Below are 12,586 nucleotides of genomic sequence, written 5' to 3' on the forward strand. Positions count from 1 at the left end.
TAGATATTACTTGTTAGATATTACTGCACTGTCGGAGCTAGAAGCACAAACATTTAGCTACACCCGCAATAACATCTGCTAAACACGTGTGACAATTAAAATTTGATTTGGATTTGATTTGAACCATTTTCGTGAATGGGGTGGTGTACCTAATAAACTGTCAATGAGAACTACCTTCTCAAGGAACTTGACCTTTTCTACAATCTTTTGCTTTGCTATTATTTGTCGTTTAACCCTGCAAAACTCATTTTTGTATTTATTTACATGCAAATCATGTAAATCAGTGACACTGGTCTTGTTTTAATAATCGACTCAGATGCTCAATCTTCCATGTCTAGAGGAACCCATTGATTAGAAATAGATCCTTACCTTACAGCGCCCTATTCTTCAAGACTGTTAAATACCAGGAACACACATGCTATCCTCTTCTCCCCCTTTAGGCGACACAAGGCACCAAGGCCAACCACTCTGAGCTGAGGCATTACAATGATAGTACAGTCGTGGTCAAAAGTTTTGAGAATGACAAAATATTAAACACAGGTGAGAGTGTTGACGAGGACAAGGCTGGAGATCACTCTGTCATGCTGATTGAGTTAGAATAACAGACTGGAAGCTTTAAAAGGAGGGTGGTGCTTGAAATCATTGTTCTTCCTCTGTTAACCATGGTTACCTGCAAGGAAACACGTGCCGTCATTATTGCTTTGCACAAAAAGGGCTTCACAGGCAAGGATATTGCTGCTAGTAAGATTGCACCTAAATCAACCATTTATCGGATCATCAAAAACTTCAAGGAGAGAGGTTCAATTGTTGTGAAGAAGGCGTCAGGGCGCCCAAGAAAGTCCAGCAAGCGCCAGGACCGTCTCCTAAAGTTGATTCAGCTGCGGGATCGGGGCACAACCAGTGCATAGCTTGCTCTGGAATGGCAGCAGGCAGGTGTGAGTGCATCTGCATGCACAGTGAGGCGAAGACTTTTGGAGGATGGCCTGGTGCCTGGTGTTTTTCTCTCCAGGAAAAACATCAGGGACAGACTGATATTCTGCAAAAAGGTACAGGGATTGGACTGCTGAGGACTGGGGTAAAGTCATTTTCTCTGATGAATCCCCTTTCCGATTGTTTGGGGCATCAGGAAATACTTGTGTCATTCTCAAAACTTTTGACCACGACTGTATAGGCAAGTTTTTTTCCTCACAATAAAGATGTGAAGGAATAAAGTAAATAAATAAATTAACTGGAGCATATAGTTTATAGAAATAAACACTTTATCAGTCGGTCTTTCTTCTCCTTAACAAACAAGTTCAATATAATTTAAACATAGAATAGTGACGTTACGTTGGCTACGTTAAGACTGGCACTATACTGAAACAGAATCACAGACCTGGGCTTCACCGTCTCTGTATCAAATCGTTCCTTTAAAGATAAATAGTTTCAATGTTACACCCACCCAGTATATAATTGGTTTACACCCAAAGTTGATTTAGGCATCGTTGTACATATATGTCCTTAACAAAAATATAAATATATTTTTTGATCCCGTCAGCACATTTTGGTCATGCAAAATAAAAAGCTAAGACATGCCAGAACACCACTTCACCAACAAATTGTTACAATAAGATTTTCAAACCATATACAATAGATACATGATATACTGCAACATCGTACAGCATACAGATTAGGCTAATACTGTGCAATCACACATTTGCACTATGCAAAATATGTGTAATCATTAAGCTTCACTCTGAAAAATCTTTAAAACAACCTTATAAGACACATTTTAGAAATATCACATCTAATGAAACAGCAAAAATATACATCTTTCAGGTCCCGTTTCCTTTTTGTGCATTTCAAATGGTACATTCTTCACAATGTTGTCTCTGATTTGGTACAATAAGATTCATTAAGAAAAACAACAGCGACAATCATATGACGATACATACAAAGCAATATTCATGACGACAACTATCATGATAGTGAGCTACTTCTTCAAAGTGCAAAGAGAGCAGGTTGTTGAGTGTGTAAGACCTGATGCCAACAGCTGAAGTCTGTCTGTCTGCCTGTGCTCCTTTATTAAAGGATACAATAGCTCTCTGAGAAAAGGGTTGATTTAAGGGCTCTCATTTTAAGGACTTTCTATACTCTGTAACGTTAAAAAAGTGCAGGCACTATTAGAAATGCAGAACATCTCTGTCTTCAAGGAAGGTCAGTGTTTCTGTTCTTCTGTCTGGGGGGTTTGATTGTGTTTTGAAGGTTGTGTTTTCTGAGGGGCCCTCAGGAGTAGGAGAGGGTCCTCAGGAGCTCGTTGAGGCCCTTATGGACGTTGGCAGGCTGGGAGGTGGCGCACTCTGCCAGCCAAGGCCCCATGTGGGTATAGAGGGCTTGGCACAGGTTGACGGTGGCCCCCCGCACGCTGCCGCCCCGGCCGTGGACGGTGCCGCTATGGCTGGATGTGCCCAGGAGGTGCCACAGCAGGGGTAACACCTTCTGTTCCACCACCTGGGGTTTACGGGGATACAGCTCTGTCACCAGATCTGAAAGACAGGCCAGAGGAGGGAGGGAGGTAGCAGGATGAGGAGTCAAACACATTGTAACAAGGAGCTTATGAAATGCTGAGAGCATATGGCCCTGACATCTTTTTCTCCCTCCTTTTAAGAGGCTAAAGACTCTTTGGATGACAGGCAGAAAGACCGTTGCCATTGCACTGTTGCTTAGGAGCTTTTGTCAACTCAGATCCTAATCCAAATGTTAAAAGCCAAATTAAGTTTACAAAGTGTAATCTATGTAATTTAGGTACCGAAGGGAATTTCTCAAGGAAACAGTTTCAGTGAACATACCTGCAACCTTCTCTATGAGATCCACCTTCGCCTTGCCACTCAGGAATTGGGCCTTGGTGCAGAAGGGCTGGAGGAGGAGAGTGTTATCTGTGAACAAAGTCAAGTTAGAGCTGGTCATCCTCTCCGCTACATTCAAGCCTAAAACCAGATGATGTGATGGCAAACATCATCAGACACCCACCCAAGTTTTGGATGAGTGCGTGGATGGCTCCAATAGCAGCAGTGTAGATAGCGTTGTTCTTGGAGTTGAGGTGATTGTCCACGATGGCTGGGACCAGGATGTAGACTACCTGGGCAAGGTTATCCTTCATCACAGTGACGATCTTCTGCAGAGACTCTAGAGCGTACAGGTTGACCTTACTGTTGGACTCCTGCAGTCTGGCCTTAAAGGCATCAAACACCTGCGAGAGAAGGACAGAGGGAGGAGAGCAGCATTACTACAGATTCAACAATGACCTACTTACACAGGCCCTTTTATCTATGGAACTTTGTATGGTTTATTTCGTCAATAAAAGTTATAGCTAGTATTTTTTGTGATAGTCAGAGGATTTCGGCCTTTGGCAGCTTAGGGTATATGAGGCCAAAAAATATCCTGTTTTGTTCTGCTGACATCAGGTACCGGAAAGATGCTGCCGATGACCATGTTGGGGTTGTGCTCGCAGTCCACCATTAGCTGGTCGATGCCCTTAATGCGCTCTCTAAAGTCCTTTGAACCCAGCAGGGCTGTGAGCTGCTTGATGTACTCTGTCTTGTCTGCAATGCTGTGAGCTTGAGGTCTTCCATTATACTGCCCAGACTCCCTGCAGATACACAAACAGTAGGTAAGACATGGAGAGGGGAGTTCATACTGATGGATACACACATGAACAAACTGTACATTCATTGACACAAACTGTGCTAATGCATGGACAAACAGCAAGGCTAGCCATGGCTACAATCATAACAGTTCAGTATACTAGGGATGTAGACTTCATGAGAGACTAAATTGAGGGATAGTATGGACAGTGCTACATGTTTCCGTTCGTGTTGCGTTTTCCCACCTGTTGACCACTTTGAGTGGTTCCCTGTTGAGAGATGAGGCCCTCACTGTCCCACTGCCAGGGTGGGAATGCCGGCCCCTGGCTGACGGGGTGTCCTGGGGCATCTCTCCCAGGCCCTGCAGAACACATTAACACACATCAAATCAAATCACATTTTATTTGTTACGTGCCGAAATGCTTACCAACAATGCAGTTCAAGAAAGAGTTAAGAATATATTTACTAAATAAACTAAGGTAAAAAATAAATAAAAAGTAACACAATAAAATAAGAATAACGAGGCTATATACAGGGGGTACCGGTACCGAGTCAATGTGCGGGGGTACAGGTTAGTCGAGGTAATTTCTACATGTAGCTATGGGTAAAGTGACTATGCATAGATAATAAACAGCAAGTAGCTGTTTCAATGTAAATAGTACGGGTGGCCATTTGATTAATTGTTCAGCAGTCTTATGGCTTGGGGGTAGAAGCTCTTAAGGAGCCTTTTGGTCATAGACTTGGCGCTCCGGTACCGCGCGGTAGCAGAATGAACAGTCTATGACTTGGGTGACTGGAGTCTTTGACAATTTTTTGGGCCATCCTCTGACACCGCCTAGTATATAGTTTGTGGATGGCAGGAAGCTTGGCCGCAGTGATGTACTGGGCCATACGCACTACCCTCTGTAGTGCCTTACGGTCAGATGCCGAGCAGTTGCCATACCAGGCGGTGATGCAACCGGTCAGGATGCTCTTGATGGTGCAGCTGTATCACTTTTTGAGGATCTGGGGACCCATGCCAAATCTTTTCAGTCTCCTGAGGGGTAAAAGGTGTTGTCGTGCCCTCTTCACGACTGTCTTGGTGTGTTTGGACCATGATAGTTTGTTTGTGATGTGGACACCAAGGAAATTGAAACTCTCGACCCGCTCCACTACAGCCCCGTCAATGTTAAAGGGGGCCTGTTCGGCCCGCCTTTTCCTGTAATCCACGATCAGCTCCTTTGGCTTGCTCACATTGAGGGAGAGGTTGTTGTCCTGGCACCACACTGCCAGGTCTCTGACCTCCTCCCTATAGGCTGTTTCATCGTTGTCGGTGATCAGGCCTACCACTGTTGTGTCGTCAGCAAACTTAATGATGGTGTTGGAGTCGTGATTGGCCACGCAGTCGTGGGTGAACAGTGAGTACAGGAGGGGACTAAGCACGCACCCCTGATGGGCCCCAGTGTTGAGGATCAGCGTGGCCGATGTGTTGTTGCCTACCCTTATCACCTGGGGGCGGCCCGTCAGGAAGTCCAGGATCCAGTTGCAGAGGGAGGTGTTTAGTCCCAGGGTCCTTAGCTTAGTGATGAGCTTTGTGTGCACTATGGTGTTGAACGCTGAGCTGTAGTCAATAAACAGCATTCTCACATAGGTATTCCTTTTGTCCAGGTGGGAAAGGGCAGTGTGGAGTGTGATTGAGATTGCGTCATCAGTGGATCTGTTGGGGCGGTATGCGAATTGGAGTGGGTCTAGGGTCTCCGGGATGATGGTGTTGATGTGAGCCATGACCAGCCTTTCAAAGCACTTCATGGCTACCGACGTGAGTGCTACAGGGTGGTAATAATTTAGGCAGGTTACCTTCGCTTCCTTGGGCACAGGGACTATGGTGGTCTGCTTGAAACATGTAGGTATTACAGACTCAGTCAGGGAGAGGTTGAAAATGTCAGTGAAGACACTTGCCAGTTGGTCCGCGCATGCTTTGAGTACAACTCCTGGTAATCCGTCTGGCCCCGCAGCTTTGTGAATGTTGACCTGTTTAAAGGTCTCGCTCACACCGGCTACCGAGAGCGTGATCACACAGTCGTCCGGAACAGCTGGTGCTCTCCTGCATGCTTTAGTGTTGCTTGCCTCGAAGCGAGCATAAAAGGCATTTAGCTCATCTGGTAGGCTCGCGTCACTGGACAGCTCGCGGCTGGGTTTCACTTTGTAATCCGTAATAGTTTTCAAGCCCTGCCACATCCGACGAGCGTCAGAGCCGGTGTAGTAGGATTCAATCTTAATCCTGTATTGACGCTTTGCCTGTTTGATGGTTTGTCTGAGGGCGTAGCGGGATTTCTTATAAGCGCCCGGGATTAGTGTCCCGTTCCTTGAAAGCGGCAGCTCTAGCCTTTAGCTCGATGTTGCCTGTAATCCATGGCTTCTGGTTGGGATATGTACGTACGGTCACTGTGGGGACGACGTCGTTGATGTACTTATTGATGAAGCTGGTGACTGAGGTGGTATACTCCTCAATGCCATTGGATGAAACCCGGAACATATTCCAGTCTGTGCTAGCAAAACAGTCATGTAGTGTAGCATCCGCGTCATCTGACTACTTCCTTATTGAGCGAGTCACTGGTACTTCCTGCTTTAGTTTTTAGCTTGTAAGCAGGAATCAGGAGGATATAATTATGGTCAGATTTGCCAAATGGAGGGCGAGGGAGAGCTTTGTATGCATCTCTGTGTGTGGAGTAAAGGTGGTCTAGAGTTTTTGTCCCTCTGGTTGCACATGTGACATGCTGGTAGAAATTAGGTAAAACGGATTTAAGTTTGCCTGCATTAAAGTCCCCGGCCACTAGGAGCGCCGCTTCTGGATGAGCATTTTCTTGTTTGCTTATGGCCTTGTACAGCTCGTTGAGTGCGGTCTTAGTGCCAGCATTGGTTTGTGGTGGTAAATATACGGCTACGAATAATAAAGATGAGAACTCTCTTGGTAGATAGTGTGGTCTACAGCTTATCATGAGGTACTCTACCTCAGGCGAACAATACCTCGAGACTTCTTTAATATTAGACATTGCGCACCAGCTGTTATTGACAAATAGACACACACCCCCACCCCTCGTCTTACCAGACGTAGCTGGTCTGTCCTGCCGATGCACAGAAAACCCAGCCAGCTCTATATTATCCATGTCGTCGTTCAGCCACGACTCGGTGAAACATAAGATATTACAGTTTTTAATGTCCCGTTGGTAGGATAGTCTTAATCTTAGATCATCTATTTTGTTTTCTAATGATTGCACGTTGGCCAATAGAATGGATTGTAGTGGAGGTTTACTCACTCGCCTACGAATTCCCAGAAGGCAGCCCGACCTCCGCCCCCTTTTTCTCTGTCTTTTCTTCACGCAAATGACGGGTATTTGGGCCTGTTCTCTAGAAAGCAGTATATCCTTCGCTTCTGACTCGTTAAATAAAAATGATTCGTCCAGTTCGAGGTGAGTAATCGCTGTTCTGATGTCCAGAAGCTTTTTTCGGTCATAAGAGACGGTAGCAGCAACATTATGTACAAAATAAGTTAAAAAATAAGTTACAAACAACGCAAAAAAACAAACAAAATAGCACAGTTGGTTAGGAGCCCGTAAAACGGCAGCCATCCACTCCGGCGCCATTGTAGACACATGTAAATTAAGCGCAGCAGGTTCATACTGCAAACCAGACTGATAGCATCAGCTGATATTCCACCAATTAGATTCATCACTCTACCTTAATATGGTGGTCTATTTAGTCGACCGGGTTCTGCACACACATTCTGATGGCTGCCGCGCGCAAGCCATGTGCTGGTGTTCTTGGTGACATGCCATTTCTGTTTTCCCACCACCAACCCCAGCCTCCACCTGTTTGGGCTCTGCTTTTGTTCGTTCAGAGGGATTGGTATAGTATACCTTGCTCACTGCCTGTAATTATTATCATCTTACATGATGTATGCTCTGGCAGTGAGCTACCCCGAAGGAGCAAAGACTAATGTACTGCATTTATTGTCATCTTTTCTAATAAATGGTTAAACGAATGTGGCGTTTCCTGTCTGAGCCACTGCTTCCTTACAGTAACAGTGTCTTGTCTCAAAACACAAGCCCCCAGCAGGGGGAGACTAAAATAGAAAGGAATGACTCATAACAGTCCCACACACCTTCTCAGTTAGACAGTGTTCTGTAACTTAGTCTTCAATGTGAAGACAGTGTTCTGTACCTTAGTCTACAGTGTGAAGACAGTGTTCTGTACCTTAGTCTACAGTGTGAAGACAGTGTTCTGTACCTTAGTCTACAGTGTGAAGACAATGTTCTGTACCTTAGTCTACAGTGTGAAGACAGTGTTCTGTACCTTAGTCTACAGTGTGAAGACAGTGTTCTGTACCTTAGTCTTCAGTATGAAGACAGTGTTCTGTACCTTAGTCTTCAGTATGAAGACAGTGTTCTGTACCTTAGTCTACAGTGTGAAGACAGTGTTCTGTACCTTAGTCTACAGTGTGAAGACAGTGTTCTGTACCTTAGTCTTCAGTGTGAAGACAGTGTTCTGTAACTTAGTCTTCAATGTGAAGACAGTGTTCTGTACCTTAGTCTTCAGTGTGAAGATAGTGTCTCTGATGGGAGCCAGGTCTTTGGCAGGGATATATTTCTCCAACATCTTATCGAAATCACGGTGCGGTGACAGAAACAGCAGCATTCGGCGCCCCTGGTACCTGAGGGGCAGAACAGCCTCAGAGTCAAACAATGCCACTCACTCTATTGATAACAGATACACTTGCTGGTATTAAAACAGACACTCATTGGTATTAAACAGAATTTCCTCCCTACCTAGCTTCCTGGGAGGAGTCTTGTGCCAGCTTGGTGACGGCAGGTAGGATTCGGTCAGTGAGGTCTTTCCCTCCAGACAGCAGACGGGCAGCACCAATGTTCTCCATCAGGTTGGCCATGTGATGACCCGCGCACTTCCTCACCACGGAGTTCAGGTGACTGTTCACAAGAGACAATATCAGGGATGTGGTCAGCACCACATAGAAAATAAAGCCTAATGGCCTATTTTAATGATAAGATACAAGCATGATAAAAATGTAATATCTACAAGCAAAGCATGTAGTCCTAATTCAGGTGAAGAACAGCTGAAAGTGCTATCTGGTGACAGTGAGTGTGTCTGACCTGAGGCCGCTGGTGAGCAGGGCGTTCAGGCTGCGTGTGGGGGTGCAGTGTTGCACCATGCTGTCCAACGCTGCATCCACATCCTGCCTGATGAAGGCGTTGGTCTCCCCAGCCTTCTGCAGCAGAGCCTTGGCCGTGCCCTCCAGCTCCTGGTCCATGCCCTTCTGCAGCGCGGTGTACAGCTCACCCATCGCCCCAACCGCAACACGGGACACACCTGAACGAAGGTTCCTCACCTGGGGAGCAATACACTCAGATGTTGATATCATTAAATTATATAAAAAATTATAATCAGACATCTGAGTAAGGGCTTGAATGGTCAAATGTCCTCATCAGGACATTGGAAAATCAATCATTGAGGGCTAAAGTCTACAAGGACCACCCTGTACTGAATTGATTGAGGCTGAGATTATGATTAGAAGGAGATTGGATGAGGGTCCCCAGGACAATGGACTGCCGTTTCACATGAATGAGGAGTTGTGGTCGTACCTCTTGGATGAGTGCGAGACAGACGTCATGCAGCCTGTTCAGCAGTATGTCTGAATGGTAATGAGTCAGACCACGGAGAAAGGTCAGGCCCTCAATCTTCTTCTCCCTTCAATCAAAAATAGAGAAATAGAAATTGAGTAAATCCAATCCATTGCTTATATGCATAGAACAATAATACATTGACTTTTGACATAGGGTCTTACTAGACAATGTTTAAGTATAGCATCTGATTAAAGTAACTGTCCAGTGAAAAAATGAAAAGTCCAGTGAAAAGTTCATATTCTGTTAACTCATACACAAATAATGTTGTTGACTCGTCCTATACTTGTATTTCTGGCCAAAGCATAATTGGAGAGAAAACACTTACAGTGCATTCGGAAAGTATTCAGACCCCTTGACTTTTTACACATTTTGTTATGTTACAGCCTTATTCTAAAATGGATTAAATTGTTTTTTCCCCCTCATCAATCTACACACAATACCCAATAATGACAAAGCAAAACCAGGATTGTAGATATTTTTGCAAATATATAAAATAAAAAACCCTGAAATATTACATTTACATAAGTATTCAGACCCTTAACTCAGTACTTTGTTGAAGCAGTGATTAAAGCCTTGAGTCTTCTTCGGTATGATGGATTCATCTCTGCAGATCCTCTCAAGCTCTGTCAGGTTGGATGTGGAGCATTGCTGCACAGCTATTTTCAGGTCTCTCCAGAGATGTTCGATCGAGTTCAAGTCTGGGCTCTGGCTAGGCCACTCAAGGACATTCAGAGACTTGTCCTAAAGCCATTCCTGCGTTGTCTTGGCTGTGTGCTTAGGGTCGTTCATCAGATGGTCTGATGAAACCAAGATTGAACTCTTTGGCCTGAATGCCAAGCATCACGTCTAGATGAAACCTGGAACCATCCCTACGGTGAAGCATGGTGGTGGCAGCATCATGCTGTGGGGATGTTTTTCAGCGGCAGGGACTGGGAAAGGATCGAGGGAAAGATGAACGGCGCAAGGTACAGAGAGATTCTTGATGAAAACCTGCTCCAGAGCACTCAGGACCTCAGACTGGGGCGAAGGTTCACCTTCCAACAGGACAACGACCCTAAGCACAATCTTGTTTCTCATTGTCTGAGAGTCTTAGGTGCCTTTTGGCAAACTCCAAGCAGGCTGTCATGTGCTTTTTACTGAGTAGTGGCTTCTGTCTGGCCACTTTACCATAAAGGGCTGATTGGTGGAGTGCTGCAGAGATGGTTGTCCTTCTGGAAGGTTCTCCCATCTCCACAGAGGAACCTTGGAGCTCTGTCAGAGTGACCATCGGGTTCTTGGTCACTTCCCTGACCAAGGCCCTTCTCCCCCGATTGCTCAGTTTGGCCGGGCGGCCAGCTCTAGGAAGAGTCTTGGTGGTTCCAAACGTCTTCCATTTAAGAATTATGGAGGCCAATGTGTTCTTGGGGACCTTCAATGCTGCAGAAATGTTTTGGTACCCTTCCCCAGATCTGTGCCGCAACACAATCCTGTCTCGGAGCTCTACGGACAATTCCTTCGACCTCATGGCTTGGTTTTTGCTCTGACATGCACTGTCAACTATGGGACCTTATATAGACAGGTGTGTGCCTTTCCAATTCATGTCCAATCAATTGAATTTACCACAGGTGGACTCCAATCACGTTGTAGAAACATCTCAAGGATGATCAATGGAAACAGGATGCACCTGAGCTCAATTTCGAGTCTCATAGCGAAGGGTCTGAATACTTATGTAAATAAGGTATTTCTGTTTTTTATTTTTATAAATTTGCTAACATTTCAAAAAAACTGTTTTTGCTTTGTCATTATGGGGTATTGTGTGTAGATTGATGAGGATTATTATTTTTTAAATCCATTTTAGAATAAGGCTGTAACATAACAAAATGTGGTAAAAGTCAAGGGGTCTGAATACTTTCCGAAGGCACTGTAAAAAACTCCAACTCAAACTTGTATCTCAAACAGAGAACATGTCATGTTGGCTCATTGGCTGAGCTGGCCAAACAGCGGTCTACTCGCATGAATTTTTTTAAATGGCCGGTATATGCCCACATCTTTCTGTTGCGGCCGTGGTTGCGAATACTCAAGTTTTCACCCCTGTTCTGCCTCTCTGGAAACCTCTTTTTCAAAGCTAAGGATACGGATCATGTTCGACACACGTGTTATTTTACGCACACATTCACGGATCTCTCCTCACCCTCTTCTGAACCCTCAAACAATTTGATCGTCATGATGATGTATCCTATGTCTCTGCCTCATATTTCTGAACAGCTGAAATAAAAACCTGCAGCGATTTGAACGAACATTTCAAAAATATATTATGAAGGCTACAAAATTCTATCTGTTGTAACGGATATTGCCGTAGCACAAGCAAGACGCAGTCTACATATTGCATTGGGGCAAAACTATCAGCGTTTTGTGTGATGATGCAATCTTTATATTTATGCTGCCATATAGCCAGAGTTGCTGAATAAAGAACACTACGACTTTGACTGCCTGTCTGCCTCCCAATAGCCAATGTTTGCACATGAAATCGCTACACTGCCTGTTGTGTCGTGCTTATGTTTGCAATAGATTACTGTTACAACAGACAAAGAACTACGTATGTTCAAACTGTCTTGCGTGTATAAGCGGCAGCGGAGCACTGAGCAGCAGCTGAAAGGCCACGGAGGGGGAAGCGGTAGCGGATCCTGCACATGCGCAGAATTCTCTATATACACTATATATAGAAAAGTATGTGGACACCCCATCAAATTAGTGGATTCGCCTATTTCAGCCACACCCGTTGCTGACACGTGTATAAAATCGAGCACAAAGCCATGCAATCTCCATAGGAAACATTGGCAGTAGAATGGCCTTACTGAAGAGCTCAGTGACATTCAACGTGGCACTGTCATAGGATGCCACCTTTCCAACAAGTCAGTTCATCAAATTTCTGCCCTGGTAGAGCTGCCCGGTCAACTGTAAGTGTTGTTATTGTGAAGTGGAAATGTCTAGGAATAACAACGGCTCAGCCGCAAAGTGGTAGGCCACATAAGTTTACAGAACGGGACCACCGATTTCTGAAGCGCGTGGCGCGTAAAATCGTCTGTCCTCGGTTGCAACACTTATGAGTTCCAAACTGCCTCTAGAAGCAACGTCAGCACAATAACTGTTCGTCTGGAGCTTCATGAAATGGGTTTCCATGGCCGAGCAGCCGCAAACAAGCCTAAGATCACCATGCGCAATTGCCAAGTGTCGGCTGGAGTGGTGTAAAGCTCGCCACCATTGGACTCTGGAGTAGTGGAAACGCGTTCTCTGGAGTGATGAATC

At 45.1% G+C, this 12,586-nt stretch overlaps 1 protein-coding gene across 1 annotated transcript in view; it reads right to left on the bottom strand.

The window, feature by feature from the left end:
* Window positions 1–1,238: 1,238 nt before the first annotated feature.
* LOC311145480 (TOG array regulator of axonemal microtubules protein 1-like) overlaps window positions 1,239–12,586 on the bottom strand; it is a 32,283-nt gene continuing 20,935 nt past the window's right edge. The window contains exons 14-22 of the mRNA XM_084181724.1: window positions 9,260–9,365; window positions 8,771–9,006; window positions 8,429–8,587; window positions 8,187–8,313; window positions 3,869–3,984; window positions 3,448–3,628; window positions 3,010–3,229; window positions 2,829–2,915; window positions 1,239–2,525 (exon numbers count right to left, since the gene is read on the bottom strand). Of these exons, the coding sequence (XP_084037850.1) occupies window positions 2,266–2,525; window positions 2,829–2,915; window positions 3,010–3,229; window positions 3,448–3,628; window positions 3,869–3,984; window positions 8,187–8,313; window positions 8,429–8,587; window positions 8,771–9,006; window positions 9,260–9,365 (1,492 nt within the window). The 3' untranslated portion in view covers window positions 1,239–2,265. The remainder of the gene's footprint in view (window positions 2,526–2,828; window positions 2,916–3,009; window positions 3,230–3,447; window positions 3,629–3,868; window positions 3,985–8,186; window positions 8,314–8,428; window positions 8,588–8,770; window positions 9,007–9,259; window positions 9,366–12,586) is intronic.

The sequence above is a fragment of the Coregonus lavaretus genome, assembly GCF_964263955.1.
Source record: "Coregonus lavaretus genome assembly, chromosome: 18".
In the NCBI taxonomy this organism is placed as follows: Eukaryota; Metazoa; Chordata; class Actinopteri; order Salmoniformes; family Salmonidae; genus Coregonus; species Coregonus lavaretus.